Source organism: Rhipicephalus microplus, unplaced genomic scaffold (assembly GCF_043290135.1).
Source record: "Rhipicephalus microplus isolate Deutch F79 unplaced genomic scaffold, USDA_Rmic scaffold_14, whole genome shotgun sequence".
In the NCBI taxonomy this organism is placed as follows: domain Eukaryota; kingdom Metazoa; phylum Arthropoda; class Arachnida; order Ixodida; family Ixodidae; genus Rhipicephalus; species Rhipicephalus microplus.
The window spans coordinates 8,815,793-8,838,567 of NW_027464587.1; the positions used below are offsets into that span (position 1 = coordinate 8,815,793).

Genomic DNA, 22,775 nt, shown 5'->3' on the forward strand with positions numbered 1-22,775 from the left:
TTTCTATGTCTTGAACGTCTGGCATTTTTACAACACCTGTATTATTCCTAAAAAGAACAGCGACGCCCCCTCCCATCTCGATCCTTAGGGAACACTAATTTTTCGGCACAATCTCACTAGCAAAACCATCATCTCGTAGCCATGTCTCATTAATACAATATTCGGGTCATGTGCTGAAAGCATGCCTTCCAACTTCTCAGCCTTATTAACAATACTGGGGCGAATTACATTTAACACCACTAAACATCGTTCATCTAGTTTCCCCGAACCTTAATTTGGTTAGACAACATATCTTTTATTCTTATTATCATCCTAACAGCAAAAACTTTCCATCGATGCTTATTTTTGTCAAAAACTAACTTCACTTTAGATCCACTTGCACACTAGCGCGATGAACTTTGTCACAACTTTTTTCTGATATCTCGAACACGAGCGGAAAAGTCTTCACTTATCGACAACTCGGTGCCCTTCAGCTTGGAACACCTCTGTAGAATAGCTGCCTTGTCTCAGTAGTTGAGTATTTTTATAATTACGGGGCGTTCTTCGCCATTCTTTTTTTTTTTTTTCAATTTGTGACATCTTTCTATGCCACTGACATTCACTCTCGGCTTTCCTTCAAATAAGTCCTTTTTTATTATTTCAGTAGGGTCAGCAGTCGTTTCATTAGCTTCTTCCCCTAGGCCAAAAAAAATCAAGTTATTTCGTCGACTTCTGTTCTCTAACTCATCAATCTTTTTGACCGCGAATTCAAAGTTTTTCTCAAGCTGTGTTGCTCTTTGCTTTAAGTTGTTTACATCTGTTTTTAGTTCAATAAAAGTTTTCGTCTGCATTTCGACGGAACTCATCCTTTCAGTCAAGCTGAGAACTTCTTTTTCCATTCTTTCTTGTTTCGATAAGACACTGTCCATCATATCAGTCATGCGTTTTGTCCTGAAAGAAGCTGCTGCAGTATTTCTTTATTCGAAGGGCCTGGGTTAGCGTCAATATCACCAAAAAATAACAAATCCACACCAAAAGCACAAATGCATGAAAAAAAGCTACCAAACGGGCGTGGCAGCAACACTAAAAAGCGGTTTTCACAGCGGTAACATGGCGCAGGAAAGTAGGAACTAACCTGCACCACAAAGACTAATGGCTTGGTGAGCATTTCACCCAGAGTGCCACTGCCTGGCCCACTGAAGTTCGACGGAGGAATGTGGGTTCTTATAGCCACATTCCTCCGTCGCATGCGCCAACCGACGCATGCGCCAACCGATGTTGGCGCATGCGTCGGAGTCGGGACTAAGGAAAGGACGGTTTCTTCGATAAGACAACGGTGACCACGCAGCGGAATCTCAATGCCGTGAAGATCCTTACACTCATGTGATGGGTCTGTCAAAACGGATTCGTACTGAGCTGCTTTCGTTGAAGATGGTCGCCACAACCTGCACCACAGAGACGGATGATTTGGTGAGCTTTTCACCCAGAGTGCCGCTGGCTGGCCCACTGAAATTCGACGGACGTACGTGGCTTCTTGTAGCTGTTGGAAGGTCCGAGGGTGCCGACGTCACCGATGTTGGCGCATGCATCGAAGTCGGCACTAAGGAAAAGACTGCTTCTTCGGTAAGACAACAGTGACCACGGAATTTGGATGCCGTGAAGATCCTTCCAGTAATGTGATGGGTCTGTCAAAATGGATTCATATTGAGCAGCTTCCGTTCCAAAGATGGTCGCCACAACCTGCACCACAAAGACGAATGGTTTGGTGAGCATTTCGCCCGAGTGCCGCTGCCTGGCCCACATGTTGCTCGGTCGATGATAAACTCTACTGAACTTGGCATTCCATGGGCAAATTGCGCAGCAGGCCAGACTAGCGCAAAATGGCGCAATTAGCACAGCACTTCTACCCCTGCAAACAGCACTCTGCCATCATCATAATCATCAACCTTACTACACCAGTACTGCAGGACAAACACCTCTCTCATGTTCCTCCAGTCTACTCGGTCCTGTGCTTGCTGCTGCCACTTTTTACCCACAAAGTTCGTAATCTCATCTGCCCATCTAATTTTCTGTCTCCCCTTCACCTGGTCGCCTTCTTTTAGAATCCAGTCTGTGATCCTTAAAAGGACACTAAAGGCAAATATTCATGTCAGAGTGAAAGCTCAATGTAAGACGTCTAAAACGACAACTTTATCAATAGCAGTGCCCTACTTACAAAGAAATCAAGGTAAACGCACAAGAACACATGCGCACCGAGTAGGAGATTTCACAAACGATCCGGATGATGTAGGACTTACCACTTACAATTCATTAAATCACTAGTAATTCAACTAGCTGCACTGAATAAAGGATCTTCTGTGCATGAAGAGATGTAATAAAATGCTGCTTGTTTGTTTCTGTTTGATTCATGGAAAAGAGAACTGACAAAGAATACTACGGGGAATGGCGCAAATGGTTCAAAAGTTCAATTTTCGCCTGAAAAACTGGACAAGTCATGCCATCTAGAAGGGCCCAGTTGAACAAAACACGCCTGCCATCTCGGAGGCCATGGCGAGAAATCGTTCAATGGCCGTTGTTGCTGCTAGGGCTCCCGCTACTTTTGCTCTGCTACTACTAGTGTCCGAGGTTGCGCAGTAAAGCCATACAATGTTGTGCACGACAACAGTGATGAGAGTGTTCTCACTTTGAGGCGTGTAATTTGAAGTGTGTTAACATGATGCGGACCACTAAAACGCGATTTTATTTGTGATAAATACACACTTCCTTGTCAAAAACGTAGCGCTACGAAGTTTCTCTACTGCTATTTGAGCAACCAACATTGACTAAATATTTGCCTTGTACCACCGGTCTGACTACGTCCACTGCAGGGCAAAGATCTCTCATGTTCCGCCAGTCAACCCGGTCTTGTGCTTGCTGATGCCACTTTGCATCCGCCTAATCTCATCTGCCCACATAACTTTGTCTCCCTCTAACCCACCTACCTTCTTTGGGAATCCAGTCAGTGTTGCATTCTCCGATTCCGCAGTGCTGCATGACTGATATCTCTACTGAATCGAAGGGCCCAGTTGAACAAAACACGCCTGCCATCTCGGAGGCCATGGCGAGAAATCGTTCAATGGCCGTTGTTGCTGCTAGGGCTCCCGCTACTTTTGCTCTGCTACTACTAGTGTCCGAGGTTGCGCAGTAAAGCCATACAATGTTGTGCACGACAACAGTGATGAGAGTGTTCTCACTTTGAGGCGTGTAATTTGAAGTGTGTTAACATGATGCGGACCACTAAAACGCGATTTTATTTGTGATAAATACACACTTCCTTGTCAAAAACGTAGCGCTACGAAGTTTCTCTACTGCTATTTGAGCAACCAACATTGACTAAATATTTGCCTTTTACCACCGGTCTGACTACGTCCACTGCAGGGCAAAGATCTCTCATGTTCCGCCAGTCAACCCGGTCTTGTGCTTGCTGATGCCACTTTGCATCCGCCTAATCTCATCTGCCCACATAACTTTGTCTCCCTCTAACCCACCTACCTTCTTTGGGAATCCAGTCAGTGTTGCATTCTCCGATTCCGCAGTGCTGCATGACTGATATCTCTACTGAATCAAATGCCTTCTCGTAATCTCTGAAGGCTATGTACATAGTGGTTAAGAATATTCTGGGCATTTCTCTGTTACCTGATTTGTTAATTCTGTTATGTTACCTTTGTAAATAGCATGCATACGATGGAGAACAAGCTGATTGGCCTGTAATTCTTCAAATCTTCGTCAACCCCTTTATTATGGATTAAGATAATATTAGCATTCTTCCGAGATTCTGGCGCCATCCCCGTCAGGAAACACTTTGTAAACAGGGTGGAGAGTTTTTCTAGCACAATCTGTCTTCTGTCTTTCAGCAGATCTGATGTCGCCCAAGTAGGTTTGCCTCTTTGCATTCCCTCCATGACTTTCTCGATTTCTGCGATTACTGGTGGGATGTTATCTGGATTACTGCTAGTTATTACATTATCGTCGTGGTTGTCCTGGCTACTGTACAGATCTCTGTAAAACTCCTCTGCTATTTTAACTATCCTATCCTCATTGGTAGTTGCTTTGCCTTCGTTGTCCCTTAATGCACACAGCTAGTTTTTGCATATCCCAAGTTCCCTCTATACCACTTTGTCACTTCCTCCGTTTTTTAAAGCATGTTCAATTCTTTCTATGTTATACCTTCTTACATCGGATACCCTTACCCTTATTAATCAACTTCAAAAGCTCAGCCACTTCTATTTTGTCTGTTGTGTTTGAGGCTGTCATGCTTTGACGTTTCTTAATGAGGCTCTTCGTGTCCTGGGCTAGCTTGCTAGTGTCCTTTATAACTACAGTACCTCCAACTTCCACTGCACACTCTGTAATGAAACTTGCGAGATTATCCTTCATTGCGTCAATGCTAAGGGCAGTTTCCGCAATAAGAGCGGAGTATGTGTACTGAAGCGAGACCATAGAAAAACATTTGTAAAAAGCGGACACTTCCATATGGTCCTGTGGCTGAGCTACTGCGCTGCTTTGAGCGCCACGAGCAGCTGATCAGACCGATAACGTCTTCGGCACCAATAAATAAAATAAGTTTCTCTTTCTGATGTTGGGATTTGAACCCGTACCCTCAGGCCCCGAAGGCAAATGTCTTTACCACTAGACTACAAACCTATAAAGGAAATACATGAACAGTCATCTAAACCACATGAATACAGGGTTTGTACAGGTTTCCAAAGCGAAAATTCAAGGCTAGTCAAGAACTTTCCAAGACCTGTTGCAAGTTTTTTCAAAGACTCGAAGCGGCATGCTATTGAAATTTCTCACTCTAAAATTTTCAAATAAGACTATTTTTATTGCACTTACAATTATATAGGAATATTGCAATTAAAAAAGCGTAGTCTCAATGACTTCTCGCACCCTCTCTATAGCGAGAGGGCACGATGCCATGTCAAAGTTATGCGCTGATGGGCTTCAACACGCATGTGTAGCCAGCACTTAAAGGGGTCGTGCCACAATATTTGTGGCTTGTACAGTCTTTTTGCAAACTTGAATTATAGCTCCAATAAGCACGATACAAGCAACAAGATTAATTTATTCTCGCGATATAATTTGTCACTTTTTCTATATGAACAATTTTCAGTTCCTGTTTGTGGGGACGGAGTTGGACAGGTACGTAGCAGTGTAGCTGACCTAGTCATGTGATCACAAAGCTTTGCACGCATCATACTGAGTATTGTTAGCTCTCGCACGCATGTGCCACACAAGCTCGCCATTACCTGCAGCAGCCGCGATGCTTTGCCGGTGTGTACGGGGCAGAAGTCTGGAGGTCACTCACCTGACTACACATCTGGTGTGACGTCACTAGAACTTTCGTCGCTATAGAGCTACGTCAGTGTTGGATGCGCTGGCGATGGGCCTTGATTAGCCGAATGAGCATTTAGGTACACTTGGGAGGTGACTTAAAATATATTCTTAAACCCACACGGTGCTTGCTATAGCTTTGAAATTTGATGCCACCACCCTCTAAGGAGCATCGGCTTATGCACAGGTGACGCAGCACATTGCTCAACAACTAAGAAGTAACAACTGTGACAGTGGTTAAGTTACACTCATCCCGTGGGTACATGTCTATTATTTTCTAGCACCCTTCTTGGTTTGTTTAAGCAGCACAATTCCAGTGTCAAGCTGTGACACTGGTTCATCAGCCCTCGTCCTGTGCGCTTCCTTTTCGTGCGTCTTTCATGCTTGAGCAGCACGTTGCATGTATGGGGTTGCTTGCTCTTCTTCGTGTGACGTTCTAATTTCTTGCTATCACATTCACTGCTTCACCTTCACCACAAAGTTTTTTTTCACATGCACTTTTGCTAAATGGGACCATGTGCACCCACGTCGCATCACTGCTTCAGAAATAAAGAGCTTGACATGTTCACACAACAATGTACCACATTTAGGAGGTCGCGATGCCGATATGAGAGTGCACTGCTCAAGAAACTCGAGGATTTTCAAGGGTGGCGAAGAATTCCAGAACTTTCAAGGGCCTTGAAAATGCAATTTTCAAATTCAAGGGCTTTCAAGGATTTCAAGGACCTGTATGAAACCTGTGAATGTGTACGTTTGGTACAAAACAAATGCAGACAGACCTTACTCATTTTTGTGGCAGCACATTAAACGTCTTCAGCAAGATGCAATGTAGAGAAGACAGAATGCACAAACTAATCAAAAAATTTTGATGCCAAATTGGGGTCTTCGTGGTCCTCCTGAGACAGCAATTAAATGTGTTGAGTAATGAGTAGAAGTACGCTATCTAGCAATTGTTCAGACCCTTCTTTGCTCAGAGGCAAAAAGGCTCAAGTGGCCGCTCTTTACCAAAGTATGTTTCTCCATAGCAACACTGAATCGCTGTACTTTTCCTCTCCGATCTAGCTCATTGCTTGAGTTCTTGCGTATCAATTTCCGACATTCCTTTTTTTAAGTGTAGGCGAATTCGAGACCTTACGGTCACTGCATAGTACTTTGCAAATAACTTCCACATCCTGCACGATGCCTGGCTGTGCACTCAGTATAATGTCTCTTTCGTTCTTACTTTCGCCATTAGCATACCTGCCAAGTTCAAGGATTCTGAATCCGGGAGATTTCCGAGGTGGGAGGGGGGGGGCTGATTTATATGCCCCAATTTTTTTCGGCACCAAAACAAAAAATCCCAAGGACAAGCAAACAAACAAAAAACATCACAAAAAACAAGAAGGGGTGGGGAGTCAATCGCAAGCGCAAACAACGGCGTTGCAGTCGGCTTGGAGCGGCCACACGAAGGTAGGGTTTCCCACTAATGTGAAAGTCTCAAAGGATCAACACAACTAGCAAAATTTATTTCCTTCAAAACAACTCATGTATCTGGGAAACACGTGGATGGACAGAACGGCGCAGCTGGCTGCCGCAAAAGCACGAGTCAAAGCTTTGCTCCCTGCTAGATTCTTTTGACAGGAACACCAAAACACATCTGGCCCCTTTGTTATTGAGTCTAGGCAGGTGTTTTGCCGGCGCTGCCAGCGCCGTCATTCACCGTATCATCATCACCATCATCAGCCTGACTACGTCCACTGCAGGACAAAGGCCTCCTCCCATGTTCAGCCAGTTCACCCGGTCCTGTGCTTGCTGCTACCAATTTATACCCGCAAACTTCTTAATCTCATCTGCCCACCTAACCGTGGTCTCCCCCTAACCCGCTTGCCTTCTCTGGGAATCCAGTTAGTTACCCTTACCGACCAGCGGTTATCCTGTCTACGCGCTACATGCCCGGCCCATGTCCATTTCTTCTCGATTTCAGATATATATTCCTTAACCCCCGTTTGTTCCCTAATCCACTCTGCTCTCTTTTTGTCTCTTAAAGTGACACCTACCATTTTTCTTTCCGTTGCTCGCTGCGTCGTCCTCAATTTAAGCTGAACCCTCTTTGTAAGTCTCCAGGTTTTTGCTCCATAGCTAAGTAGCGGCAAGATACAGCTGTTATATACCTTCCCTTTGAGGGATAGCGGCAATCTACCTGTCATAATTAGAGAGTGCTTGCCAAATGTGCTCCACCCCATTCTTATTCTTCTAGTTACTTCAATCCCGTGGTTCGGCTCCGCGGTTATTACCTGCACTAAGTAGACAGTCTTTTACAACTTGAAGTGCACTATTACCTATCTCGAAGCGCTGCTCTTTTGCGAGGTTGTTGTACATTACTTTCGTTTTCTGCAGATTAATTTTAAGACCCACCTTTCTGCTCTCTTTGTCTAACTACGTAAGCATGAGTTGCAATTCGTCCCACGAGTTACTCAGCAATGCAATGTCATTGGCGAAGCGCAGGTTGCTAAGGTACTCTCCATTAACTCTTATCCCTAACTTCCCTTTCTAGGCTTCTGAAAACCACCTGTGTGCACGCGGTAAATAGCATTGGGGAAATTGTGTCCCCCTGCCTTACACCCTTCTTGATTGGTATTCTGTTGCTTTCTTTATGAAGCACTATGGTAGCAGTTGATCCCCTGTAGATTTCTTCCAGGATGTTTATATATACTTCATCGACGCCCTGATTCCGCAGTGTCTGCATGACGGATAATATTTCTACTGAATCAAACGCCTTCTCGTAATCTATGAAGGCTATGTATAGTGGTTGGTTATATTCTGAGCATTTCTCTATTACCTGATTGATAGTATGAATGTGGTCAATTGTTGAGTAGCCTGTTCGAAATCCTGCTTGTTCCTTTGGTTGATTGAATTCTAATGTTTTCTTTACTCTGTTAGCAATTACCTTTGTAAATAGCTTGTATAATACAGAGAGCAAGCTGATTTGCCTGTAATTCTTCAAGTCCTCGTCAACTCCTTTCTTATGTATTAAGATGATGTTAGCAATCTTCCAAGACTGGTACTCTTCCCGTCAGGAGACACCTCGTAAACAGGGTGGCTAGTTTTTCTAACACAATCTGTCCTTCATCTTTTAGCAGATCTGATGTTACCTGATCCTCACCAGCAGCTTTGTCTCTTTGCATGCTCTCCAAAGCTTTTCTGACTTCTGCTATCATTACTGGTGGGGTATCATCTGGGTTACTGCTACTTCTTATAGTATTAAAGACATGGTTGTCCCGGCTACTGTACAGATCTCTGTAAAGCTCCTCCGCTATTTCAACTATCCTATCCATATTGGTAGTTATTTTGCCTTTTTTGTCCCTTAGTGCATACCTCCAATTTATGCTTATCCCAAGTTTCCTCTTCATTGCTTTGACCCTTCCTCCGTTTTTTCAGGGCATGTTCAATTCTCTCCATGTTATACCTTCTTACATCGGATATCTTACATCTTACATCGAATACGCGTATTAATCAACTTCGAAAGCTCTGCCAGTTCTATTTTGTCTATTGTACTTGAGGCATTCATGATTTGACGCTTCTTAATGAAAATCTTCGTTTCCTGGGAAAGCTTGCCAGTGTCCTGTCTAACTACCCTGCCTCCATCTTCCACTGCACACTCCGTAATGATACTCGTCAGATTATCATTCATTGTATCTATGCTAAGGTTGGTTTCCTCACTAAGAGCCGAGTACCTGTTCTGAAGCGAGACTTTGAATTCCTGTACTTTCCCTCTCAGTGCTAGCTCATTGATTGGCTTCTCGCGTATCAGTTTCTGTCGTTCCTTTCTCAAGTCTAAGCGAATTCGAGACTGTACCTACCTATGGTCACTGCATCGTACCCTGCCAACCACTTCCACATCCTGCACGATGCCTGGGTGTGCACTCATTATAAAGTCTATTTTGTTCTTATTTTCGCCATGAGGGCTCCTCCATGTCCACTTGCGGTTTCCTCGTTTTCGGTAGAAGGTATTCACAATCCGTAAATTATTGCGTTCTGCGAATTCTAATAGTAGCTCTCCTCTGGCGTTTCTAGTACCGATGCTATAATCTCCCACTGCCTGGTCTCCAGCCTGCTTCTTCCCTACCTTTGCATTAAAGTCTCCCATCAGTATTGTATACTGTGTTTTTACCTTACTCATTGCCGATTCCACGTCTTCATAGAAGCTTTCAACTGAAGCGCCATTATGGCTGGATGTAAGCGCGTAAGCCTGTACCACCTTCATCTTGTATCTCTTATTCAGTTCAATTACGACACCTACCACCCTTACATTAATGCTATTAATATTCCTCTATGTTGCCAGCTATGCTTCTGTGAATTAGGAACCCCACTCCCAGTTCTCTTTTGTCAGCCAAACCCCGATAGCAAAGCAGAAGCCCATTCAGTAGCAACGTATAGGCCTCATCTGTCCTCCTAACCTCACTGAGCCCTATTATATCCCATTTACCACCCTCTAGCTCCTCGAATAGTACAGCTAGACTTCCCTCACTAGATAAGGTTCTAGCGTTAAACGTTACCAAGTTCAGGTTCCAATGGCGGCCTGTTCGGATCCAGAGATTCTTATTCACCGTATATGTATACTTATTTATATTTATATATATATATATATATATATATATATATATATATATATATATATATATATAAACACTCTAGGAAGTAAAAAAAATGGCCTGAATCTACATGTCACACTGTAAATGTCGTTGAAAGACTATAGTCTTGCATCAGGAGAGAGTGACCAAAACGTTTGATGTTCTGCGCAAGAAAATCTGTGAATGGTATTCTGCAGGCATTGCGTTAGAGTGCCTCGAGAGTGTGGCGGAGGCGAACGAGCGCATCTAGGCATGTTAGACACAAGTGCTATCTGGCAGTTATCTTAAAAAACGAAGGCGTGCAGCCCGCAGAGAAAGATGCGCGCCAGTCTTGGAGGTGATAAGGTGTAGAATGCAAAGCGACGGGCAGTTGCCACCACCGTCACATCGAAGCAAAGCGTTGGAAACACCTTTTTGAGCATCGCGTTGCACTGTCAGCGCAGCGAGATTAAACGCTACATTCCTTTGAGTTACTAGTGTGTGCCTCTTCTAGTATAAAGGCAGGCATGGAAAACATTGAAGCGCTGTTGTGGCCTCTCAAATATGTGTAATAATTGCTTTTTAATTGACAATAGTACAACTATGAACGCCTAAACCTTGAGCAATATTGGTGGGCGCTGCAGATGGGGTTGGCCGTTTGAGGTATCGTTAGGGCAAACAGACAAATGTACATACGGACAGACAGACCAAAATTTTTTTCGTCGAAGGTCCCCAAGAAAGACTATCGTATTTCAAAAAAAAAAAAAAAAAGCCGCCCGTGCTTATCTCTAACCTGTACTTTGCCCCGAGGATGGAGGGGGGGGGGGGGGTGATGCTTGTGCAGGCGCACTTATCTTTCGGTAGGGAGAATCATGTGCCTTCGGCTTTCACTGGATCGCGTTAGTTGCCAGAAAGGCATCTTTGGTCTATGCACAGGCCCTGTTTGCAAAAAAAGCGCGCTTTTCATACTGTGGACTCGCCGCTTGGAGGCCACGAAATGCAATGCAACGTAGTAACGGTTTTTCTATGATTATCGGCATGGTATCGAAGTTCCTAGCACTATTTTTCACACCAGTGGACGACGGAAGTTCCAGAGATCTTCTGGACACCTCGTTTTGACAGGTGGGCTGCATTTTTTTGGTGCAATAACCGTGTTTTCTGGGTCGCCACGTCAACGCGGCAGCTAAGCTCAGCGAACGTGAACTGGACACAAGTGTCTCCACCGCCGCGGCGGTGTGGAGAGCTCGGCCGAACACGCCGTCAGAGCTGTTCTGCAGCAATTTGTAATAAATAGGGAGGCGCCAGATGTCATCGCCCTGCAGGAGACCGGGGGGGCTGCAAAGTTATCCGAGTGCAAGTTGTATACTACTTCTAGTGAGAAAGCGACTGTCACAACTCTGGTGCATAGAAACCTCACGGCTGTAGAGCATGATACCCGGGTGCACAGCATAGACCACGTCCTTATAGAAATAATACTCTCCCGTAAGAAACAGGGGAGCTTCTTCGTGCTTGACATTTACAGCCCACCCCGACAAAAGCTCAAGTTTGGTCCACTTTTCCACAAAGCCTTGAGCATAGCTGAGAGACAGGCTCTCCTCATAGTCGGCAACTTTAATGCACCGCACGCTGCTTGGGGATACATTGTCGAGAATATAAAGGGACGCAACTTATGGGCAGACGCTCAACACGAGGGCCTTACGCTGATAAATCCTGAGGAGCCCACAAAAATAGGCAACTGCGTTAGTAATGACACAACACCGGACCTAACTTTTACGAAGAACGTAGCAGACTCGCGATGGGTAAACACGCAGCAGAATTTTGGCAGCGATCAATATATTGTAGTTACAACGGTACATGCAGGACCTCAAAAAAAGCAAAACAGAAAATTGGCACTTGTAGAATGGGACTATTTCCGCAAGATTCGAGAGGAGGATTTGGATTATACCATAGTAGATATAGAAAAATGGGTGGAGAAGCTCCAACAGAGTGTCAAGAAAGCCACTAAAATTGTTCCCGAAGAAGCTGGAATGGCGGAGATGAACAACAAACTGCTGCATCTGTGGGAGGCCAGAACTAGCATTCAAAAGCACTGGAAAAGACAAAAATACAATCGTAATTCAAGAAAGAAAGTAGCTGCATTAGACAAGAAGATAGAGCTCCATGCAAATCAGCTGACCCAACAACAGTGGGAAGCCACGTGTAACTTGATGGATAGAGAAATGAAAATGTCAAAGACTTGGAACATTCTCCGAAGTCTCCTAGACCCGCAAAGTACAAAGACTGCACAGAGGCATAAGCTGCAACACGTAATACATAACTATGCAGGAATAGAGGAGGAGCTCTTCCACGAGCTACGAAAAAAGTACTTCGCAGACGCAACAAAAGAACCACTTTCCCGTTACAAGGGGGGTTGCGCGTCGCGGCGACCGCAGTCTTCGGGTAGCGGGGCCGATCGCCGTCGCTCCGTCGAGCCAAGGACTAGGGGAGAGCTTTGAGCAAACTTAACGGGTTTATTTACATCTTTACATGGAGTTGTCGAGATGACAGAAGAGAAGAGAAGAACGTTGGGCGAGGCACTCCACGCCCTTTTTGTTGACCCCCGTTCCCTAGGTCCCTAGGTTGGGGATCACTATATAAAACAATGCGGACCAATGGTGATGTGGCAGTTCCTCTCATTGAAGTACCGCCCATCATGTCTGTTCATAGAGGCACAACACAGGCTTGCACATACACACACACTCTTGCCACTAGTCGCAGCGCTGCCGTAGAACAGGGAGGGGGAGGGCGGAAGACACACGGGCGCCTCAACCCCTTTGATGCCGGCCGCGGGCTGCGTTCCCACGAGGAGATCTTAGAGCGGCCTTTTGAGAGGTGCCAGGTTCGTGGAATTCTCTGGGGAGAGCCCTTTGACCAGCGCCGTCGTCGTCTGCCGGTTAACGCGCTAACGATGCGTGACTGGCCCAGGCCGGAGATAGAGTGGCGGCTCCAAAACCCTCTTTGGCGACATTCCATCCCGTTGGCGCCGCTGTCAATCAGCAGGCGACGTCTCGTGGGGCCGGTCTTTGTTGCTTCCTCCGTCCAGACGTGGCGAGACTGTCCTTTTTGCACTAATCCGGCGTGGCAAATGACTCGCTGGGTCAAGGCATAGCCCGATCGCTACAGCTCCTCCGCCGACGGGAAGATCTCGGACGTCGGGTAGTATCAGCTGCTCGACGGGAGAGATCACAGTAACCGCAGTCTTCCAACACCATTTAAACCACAAAGACCCACCGCTAGAACCAGCAAGCGCCGGCAATGAGTTTTTGGCAACCAGGCCGGTCTTTCAAATGTGCCACAATGCACCTACGCTTTTTTTTTAAATGGCAACCACACTAATCCTCTTGCCCATAGCTAAAAAAAATTTCGATTACTCCAATTACCCCTTAAATCATTACGGAAAAACGCCCCTCAACTGAACACAAAAGAAAGCAAAAGCAAAAGAAAAGCTAAAAAGCTCTGCTTAATGTGTCAACATTGGCGTTTGCGGAACCCTTCTTATACTTCACAGTGAAGTTAAGCTCCTGAAGCGCAAGGCTCCAACGTAGTAGTCGTGGATTCTTTCCCGACATTTGCGATAGCCATGTCAGTGGGCAGTGGTCAGTGACGAAGACAAAAGAAGTTCCGTAGAGGTAGCAGGCTAATTTTTGGGTAGCCCACACAATGCAGGCACATTCTTTTTCCGAAGCACTGTAGGCCTCCTCACGAACAGAGAGTTTCCTGCTGGCGTACAACACAGGGTGCTCGTTCCCGTTCTCATCCTCCTGGCACAGTATTACTCCTAAGCCTCTGTTGCTGGCATCGCACTGCACAATAAAGGGACGATCATAGTTCGGTGTATGCAGTACGGGTGAGCTAACAAGAGCCGCTTTGAGCCCCTGGAAGGCGCCCTCCATTTCCGCACTCCAAACTACCTTTTCTGGAGCATTCTTGCGCAGTGCATCCGTTAACGGAGCGGCTACCTCCGAGTACTGAGGGATGTAGCGCTGATAATACCCTGTCAGGCCTAAAAAGGAGCGGATAGCCGTCTTGCTTTCTGGTTGCGGGAACTCGCTAACCGCCTCTACTTTCAACTCATCAGGTCGCCTCCTGCCCTGCCCTACCACGTGCCCAAGGTACCGTACTTCGGCGCGAGCTAGCTGGCACTTAGCAGGCTTCACTGTCAGTCCAGCGTGCGTCAAACGTCTAAGGACATCGCTAAGATGGTACAGGTGATCTTCCCATGTATTGGAATAAATAGCGATGTCGTCTAAGTAGGGAACAGCGTAGCCTTCAGCCCCCTGCAGAACTCGGTTCATTAGCCTTGAAAAGCAAAAAGGGGCGTTCTTAAGGCCAAAGCTCAGAACTAGGGGCCTAAATGTGCCCGTCGGCGCCACAAAGGCCGCATACTCACTAGCTCGTTTAGTCATTGGAACTTGCCAATAGCCTCTTACTAAGTCCAAAGTCGAGACGTATTTAGCGGCGCTCACTTTTTCCACCAGCTCCTCTACGTTGGGTATAGGATAGGTTTGGTCCTTCGTGATCGCGTTAAGTTTGCGGTAATCCACGCAAGGCCGTGGATCCTTTCCCGGAACCTCAACGAGAATCATAGGGGACGTGCAGGTGCTTTCGCAAGGTTCGATAAGCTTAAGCTCGATCATTCGATCTACTTCTTTTTTCAAGATCTCCTGCTGTCGCGGGGCTAGTCTATACGGCCTCGACTTCACAGTGGTGTCAGAAGTTAGCTCAATGTCATGAGTGATAACCTCAGTTCGCCCTGGCCTTTCCGAGAAAACAGTGATGTGTTCTGACAATAAGTCGCGTAAGTCGACTTTCTGCCTCTCAGTCAAGCCCTCGGCCGGTGCTACGGCTTTCATGACATCGGTAACATCCATTGATCTTTCAACCCCCACCAAGCCTGGAATTTCAGGTGCTAGCTCCTCCGTGCTGTTAAGAGCCAAGTTCACTTTCTGCACTTCTCCCACATAACTCTTCATTAAATTGTGGTGGTAAATGACAACCTCTCGGCGTCTTCCTTTACGTTCCAGTGCGTAATTTGTGTCCGAGAGCTTTTTCACAACCCGAAAGGGCCCCTCCCATTGAATCTCCAGCTTATTTGCTCGCGAGGGGCGCAAGACCATTACCTGATCGCCTTCCTGATAAGCTCTCAGTTTCGCGTTAGGATCGTAGTAGCTCTTGGCTCTATTTTGCGCCTCTCTCATGTTCGCCTCAGCAATGTCGCGAGCACACCACAGCCTTTCCAGCAATTCCAGAATGTACTCGACCACCGTAGGGTCGGTACTCTTCGACTCCCAGGTTTCGCGCAAAAGTCGCAGTGGAGACCTGAGCGTCCGTCCGTAAACCAGCTCCGCGGGGCTGAAACCCGTCGCTTCATGAGTGACCGATCTCAGCGCAAACAACATTGCCGGAAGACAAGCATCCCACTGACACTTCCTTTCAAAGATAAGGGCTCGCAGAACTCGTTTCATCACGGAATGACACCGCTCTACACTATTGGACTGCGGGTGGTACACGGAACTGTGGATTATTTTCATTCCACACTTTTCCAGGAATCCCGTAGTGAGAACGCTGGTGAATACTGAGCCCTGGTCGCCTTGTATCTCCTGAGGAAAGCCCACTCTCGAAAAAATAGACAGTAGGGCGTTGACTACCTCTACGGAGCTTTGCTCCTTCATTGGGATCGCCTCAGGAAATTTGGTTGCTGGACAAATGGCGGTAAGCAAATACCGGTAGCCTGACTTTGTCACTGGGAGTGGTCCCACAACGTCTATTACCAGCCGGCGAAATGGCTCCGAAATGAGCGGAACGAGCTTAAGTGGTGCCTTTCCCTTCTCGTGCGGTTTTCCCACTCTCTGGCAGGTGTCACACGCTCTTACGTGCTTCTCAACTTCTTTGAAGCATCTTGGCCAATAAAACTCCGTTAGGAGCCTATTTTTGGTCTTCCGAGCTCCTAAGTGCCCCGACCAACCAACTCCGTGACAGAGATCCACAATGTCAGACCGATACTTAGCCGGCACTACAATCTGGTCGAACGTGCGACCTTTTGTAGTCCGGTAGTGGCGGTACAAGATGCCATCTTTGACAGGAAAACTGACATTCTTCTTCGCCACCCCTTCCCTGACGATGTTCCAAATCTCCTTAAGGCTGGGATCGCTTTTTTGCTGCTCGATGAGCTCGTCTCTTGTCACTTTCCCCAGTACATTGCTTAGTGCTTTTGATACCGGCAACGCGAGCAGCCCCTCTTCCGATTCCCTTTCCGCTGTATCAGTGCTAGTCTGCTTCTCTGACCCCTCTCTTTCTTTTTCAGTAGGCGACGGGATAGCAGGCTCAACTGCGCTGACTATAGCTGGTGTTGCGGGACTTCCGGTAAAACTCGGTTCCTGCCGCTCTAGTTCGGCTGCTAACGCTCGTGCTTTAGCTCGTGTCAAGGCTTGTACTGTTCCCTCGTGAAAACTTTTCCCTTGTTCTCTCAGCAGACGGTCGGTCCGATTCGAGAACAAATAGGGGTACTGCGGGGGCAGCTTGTCTGACACCGCCGCTTCCGTCTCCACTTCTCCGAACGGTCCTGTCAGAATTACTCGAGCTACCGGAAGACAAATGCTTCCATCCTCCAAAACTGGTTTAATCCATGCACACTTGCCGTTGTAGTCTGCTTGTGCCACATAGTCCGGGTGCACCAGATCCATGGTTGCCCCACTGTCTCGTAAGACGCGGCACGGCTTTCCGTTCACTGTTAGGTTAAAAAGGTACGGACTAAGGAGCTCCTCGCTAGTGGCTGAGTCAGAAGTGTACGAAAAGGCTGGCCTGGGCCTACGACAGCCTACGGCAATATGCCTTTCCTCCATACATTTGTAGCAAGTAGGTGGTTTCCGAGCCTCAAAAGGACTCTTTTTGGAAGAATCCCCCGAAACCTTTCCCCCCTGTTTGTTTTGTGATCCTTGACCACTTGCAGCGAAGTCTGTCTTTTTCTGTGCAGTCGTACCTGCGCCAGCTCCCTGCTTCGCCGTCCAAGGTTTCCCTTTATCTCCCGCTTTTGTTGGAGGAACCTCGTCTCTTTCTCCCCGGCGTGACGCGTACTCGTCAGCAAAGTCGGCCGCTGCCTGTATTGTTTTTACGCCGGTTCTATCTTGGATCCAGAGCTTCATTGGCTCGGAAAGTTTTGAAAAAAACTGTTCGAGAGCCACTTCTTCAAGAGCCATTTCGAAGTTCCCAAAAGCGTTGGCTCCTTTCATCCATTCTATTAAGTTGACCTTCAACTCATAGGCAAAATCAGAATACGTGCTGCCCTGCTTCTTTGTCAGATTGCGAAACCGCTGGCGGAACGCGTCTGGCGAAAGTCGGAACCTCTTTAGAAGGCTATCCTTCACTTTGTCGTAGTTGTCCGCATCCTCCACCGGAAGCCGCACGATTACATCCGCTGCTTCACATGGCAGCAAACTTAACAAATTTCGAGCCCATGTGCTACGACCAAGCTTTGATTTTTCACAGGTTCTCTCAAAGTTCACAAGAAAGAGGCCCACATCTTGCCCTGTTTTGAAGGGTTGCAGTTGTTTAGATAAATCACAAAGATTTTGTCTGCCTTCTACCTCCACTCCTTGGACCCCTGCCATCTTCCTCATTTCCACTTCGATTCGCAACTGTTCTATATCCAGTTCTTTTTGCCTTAGCTGACGCTCCCGTTCCTCACGCCTTTCCTGACGCTCCTGTTCCTCACGCTTTTCTTGGCGTTCCTGTTCCTGTCATCTATCCTGACGCTCCTGTTCCTCACGCTTTTCTTGGCGTTCCTGTTCCTGTCGTCTATCCTGACGCTCCTGTTCCTCACGCTTTTGAATCTCGCTCCATGTTTCTTTAATATCTTCACTGCTCAGATTCAAGCTATCGATAGCGCTAACAATTGCGTCTTTCTTCATCCCCGCATTTACTTCTGCTCCCAGCTCCTCCCCCAGAATCAGGAGCTGATTCTTCAACAAACGCTTCCAATCCATGACAGAGAACTAGTGTGGTGCAGCTCACTCTCTACCCAGAAGTTCCGTAAACAACTGCTTCTGTGGTAGCCTCTACCAGCGAAAAGATTGCACTTCTATCTTATCAGCCTGGCAACCAAAAAACCAAAGCCAGCACTCACCAGTCCACAGCTGCCAGTCTCCATGATCTCGGCGTGTTGTTCATTCTCCGTCCTCCAGGCTCACATCCCACCGCTTGCCATCCAGTTGTTGCGCGTCGCGGCGACCGCAGTCTTCGGGTAGCGGGGCCGATCGCCGTCGCTCCGTCGAGCCAAGGACTAGGGGAGAGCTTTGAGCAAACTTAACGAGTTTATTTACATCTTTACATGGAGTTGTCGAGATGACAGAAGAGAAGAGAAGAACGTTGGGCGAGGCACTCCACGCCCTTTTTGTTGACCCCCGTTCCCTAGGTCCCTAGGTTGGGGATCACTATATAAAACAATGCGGACCAATGGTGATGTGGCAGTTCCTCTCATTGAAGTACCGCCCATCATGTCTGTTCATAGAGGCACAACACAGGCTTGCACATACACACACACTCTTGCCACTAGTCGCAGCGCTGCCGTAGAACAGGGAGGGGGAGGGCGGAAGACGCACGGGCGCCTCAACCCCTTTGATGCCGGCCGCGGGCTGCATTCCCACGAGGAGATCTTAGAGCGGCCTTTTGAGAGGTGCCAGGTTCGTGGAATTCTCTGGGGAGAGCCCTTTGACCAGCGCCGTCGTCGTCTGCCGGTTAACGCGCTAACGATGCGTGACTGGCCCAGGCCGGAGATAGAGTGGCGGCTCCAAAACCCTCTTTGGCGACATTCCATCCCGTTGGCGCCGCTGTCAATCAGCAGGCGACGTCTCGTGGGGCCGGTCTTTGTTGCTTCCTCCGTCCAGACGTGGCGAGACTGTCCTTTTTGCACTAATCCGGCGTGGCAAATGACTCACTGGGTCAAGGCATAGCCCGATCACTACAGGGGCAGGACAACCTTATACTCGATGCTGATATAACGGAGGCCGAAGTTAAATTCGAGCTCGCTCGACCAAACCCAAGGTCTGCTCCGGGACCTCATAAAATAACTAATAAGACGGTCATAAACGTGGACGACGAATCCATTAAGGTGCTCACTGAGTACATGAATAAGTGTTGGAAGAGTGGGACTACCCCACGTCAATCAAACACTGCTCAGGTCATTATGATTCCGAAGCCGGGAAAGAAAACACAGTTGGATAACCTTAGACCAATTTCACTGACTTCATGTATAGGCAAACTAATGGAGCACGTCATCCTTACGCGTCTCACTACCTACATGGAGGCGAACGAACTCTTACCACATACCATGATCGGTTTCAGACCGAAACTATCAACGCAGGACATCATGTTACAGATTAAGCATCAAATACTCGACGTGGGGACCAGATCTTTAGACTAAGGCTACCCTTGCTCACTAAGGCCTTCAATACCATCACACACAGAACTGTATTAGAGAACCTTCAGGGACTGGGAATAGGACAGCGCACCTACGCATACGTGAGAGACTTCCTATCCATCCGCACTGCAAGAATTGCGGTCGGAGAGGCAAGGTCTGAAGAGATTGAATTGGGCAGTAAGGGGAACGCCACAGGGTTCGGTGCTGTCTCCCGTTATTTAATGTGGCGATGATTGGCCTACCCGCAAAACTTGACCAAATTGAGGGCCATTACGCAGACGACATCACCCTCTGGGTGACGGGTGGGAGTGACGGCGACATTGAAAACATATTACAAGAAGCTGTTGACACTGTAGAGAGATATGTAGAAGGTAAGGGGCTAAAATGTTATCCCGAAAAGTCGGAATTGCTCATTTATAGGCCCACATCTAAGGGACGCAAAAGCATACAGGAAAGGCCAGACATCACAATTTTTTCAGGGGGAAATACCCATGGTAGCAAACCTACGAGTTCTCGGCCTCCGTATATCTGAGAATGGGCACAATGAAGAAACTATTAGGCTATTAGAGAACAGCGTCCACCAAACAAGCAGGCTGATCAAACGAATAGCCAACAAAAACTATGGTATGAAGGAACACAACTTAGTTCGTTTAGTCCAGGCTTGTGTAGTCAGGCGCAACGTGTACGTTGCCTCATATCTTAAACTACACGCAGCCAAACAGAGCAAAATATATTGCATCATTAAAAAAGCATATAAACAAGCAATAGGTCTACCGTTAAATATGTCAAATGACAAGTTCTTGGCTCTAGGGCTACTTAACACGCTCGCAGAGCTAATAAAGGCCCACATGATACCACAGCATGATCGGTTAACCCAGAGCCCAACGGGCCGGCATATTTTGGACACAATTGGCGTCACGTAAAATGTGCAACATGGGCTAAAAAAGGGCATTCCGCGTGAGGCAAGGGGGCATATCGTGGTGCTTCCATTACCTAGAAATATGCAACCTGAGCATCACCGCACTAGAAAGATAGAAAGGGCGAAAAGTCTACATAAAAAGTTCGGCAACGCCCGGGACGTGGTCTATGTAGATGCAGCAGAATACGAGAATGGCCGAAGCATGGTAACCATAGCTACAAATATTCAAAGGGGTTCCAACGTCAGTAGCAGTGTACGTACAGATAGGGCTGAAGTGGCAGAGGAGGCGGCTATAGCACTAGCAATAGCCTCCACAAAAGCCGAAGTCGTGATCAGCGACTCCAAGACCGCTGTTAAAAAATATGCCAAGGGAAGGATCTCACCGGAAGCACTAAGAATTCTGGCAAACTTTTGCGACAAGCGGGTAGTTCATATTGTATGCGCACCTGCTCACTCCTTCCTCCCCGGAAACGAAATCGCGCACGACCTGGCTCGAGAACTGGCCGGCTGAACAGGCTCAGCGCGAAGTCCGGGGGCGGAGAGAGACCGCATGATTAGTTATGAAGAGTTCACAAAACATTACAGGCTAGGAAGGGTTCGATTCCCCCCGGCACATACCTCGCTCAACAGGCAGCAGGCGACGGCATGGCGCCTCTTACAAACCAACACGTTTCCGAACCCGGTAACTTTTCACTACATCTACCCACAGATATACTCGGATTTGTGTAAGTTCTGCAATCAAAGGGCGGATCCCAATCATATAGTGTGGGCTTGCCCCTCAGTGACAGGGCAATATAAAAAATACAGCAATGAAGAGCACTGTTAAGCGCAGACCCAAAAGTGCAACTCGACGTCTTTCGGCAAGCCGAGGATGCCGCCAGAGCTCAAGGACTCATGGCTGCCATCTAGGGGAAGGAGACAATTCTTCCACATCTTGCCGCTTTTTTTTTTCCCCTTAATAAAGTTATTTCCTTTCATACTGTAAGGGGTACAGAGTAAGTTTACGATGGCATCCTATCGCTGCCACCAGTTGTTAAAGGCTCGAGGTCGATGGTAGAAACGGCGGGCTTCCCTCTGTCGTCCTCATAGCCGATCTTCCCCAGTGAGGGGACACGTTAAGAGAGGTAGAACAAAGATTTATTTACATTATAGAAAAAAGATAGGAACTGTACAGGGATCCAGAAGATCTCGCAATATGTACAACAGAGATTCAGTTCATAAGTCAGCCCATGAATGAGCTCATGATTCCGCATCATTTACAAGAATGCTTCGGCTTTTATAGCCTGCCGTCACCGCCGTACGAAGGAGGCGGTCATCACTCTTGCCACAAAGCAGGGGACAAAGTCTTTGTGGTCCAACAAAGCGTGCAGATATTCACCACTCGGCTGGGCGAAACGGCCCAATGGTAACAGGAACGCGCCACACAAAGACACACCCAGCCCACACCTTGAAGGCACCGCAGGGCGAGGAGGTAGAGTCCGGAGAGGAAAAGTTGAGCTCCTCCGGGGAAAGGAGCGTTTACCCGAACGTCAGCAGCGGTCCATACTGCTTTCAGGTTCAGGCAGTCCAAACACTCGATCCCGGTGAACGGCTTCTTCGGCGCCTTCCCACACTTCCGGGCTGCCGGTGCGTTGAGATGGCCTCGTGTAGATGACAAAAGCTGAGTCAAGAGGTTGACTTAATGAAACCTGCCACAGTGGCGTCGTTCCCCCACTGTTCAAGCCCGGTCAACAAAAGGCTTGTCTCTCGAAGCTTTCATTGAGACCCTACTGTTTCCTGGAACATCTACAGGTCAGCATCTTGCAGACTGCGCGCCCATGAGGTTGAAAGCCTCCCTAGCAGATCGGCTTACGCACAATGGCACCTGCCCAGACGAATTGCCGGGCCAAACGTAACAGTACACAGCAAGGTATAACTGGGACACTTGTTAGTTTGTACTCATCCGTACCTTTGATTACGTATCGTGCATCAATTTTTTTTTTTTGTTTAAACAGTGCGTTACGTGTCGAGTGGTAGACACTGTTAGTTCGCTCTCGTCATGTGTGTATTGTTTTCGTGCGCCATTTGCGCGTGAGCAGTGCACTGCGCATTTCGATCTGCTTGCCGTTCTCAGTGTGACATTCCAAGTTGTTGCTGTCGTATTCATTGCTTCACCCTTTCGGCGAAAATGTTACTTTTTGTTTTCGAGTACACTACTCTCGGCCTTCGTTCAACAATTTTCGTACTAAGTTCGTATTACCCACTGCGATTAGGAAATGTGTTTGGAACATTCGAATTTAGGCCCAATAGACGTAAAATTTCGCTGAGAAATTTTACGAATTCGTATCTGCCAGGCTTTCGCATCACTGAGATTCTACTGTACGTTTATTAAAAGAACGCCTCTTAAACTCATTCATAATAAAATGGGGTAGGTTCGAAAAGCCTGGAGTGGATTGAGCTGCTTTTTTGTCAACACGGCTGG

The 22,775-nt window shown here is 47.3% G+C and overlaps 2 protein-coding genes across 2 annotated transcripts in view; both read right to left on the bottom strand.

The window, feature by feature from the left end:
* Ras85D (GTPase ras-like protein 1) overlaps positions 1–22,775 on the bottom strand; it is a 314,926-nt gene that overhangs the window by 190,463 nt on the left and 101,688 nt on the right. The gene's annotated exons all lie outside the window — the stretch shown is intronic.
* LOC142784455 (uncharacterized) lies at positions 1,281–1,893 on the bottom strand. The gene is made up of 2 exons (XM_075882834.1): positions 1,506–1,893; positions 1,281–1,424 (listed from the first exon to the last, which is right to left on the bottom strand). Exons 1-2 carry the CDS (start codon positions 1,780–1,782, stop codon positions 1,375–1,377), a joined length of 327 nt encoding a protein of 108 aa, XP_075738949.1. The 5' UTR covers positions 1,783–1,893; the 3' UTR covers positions 1,281–1,374.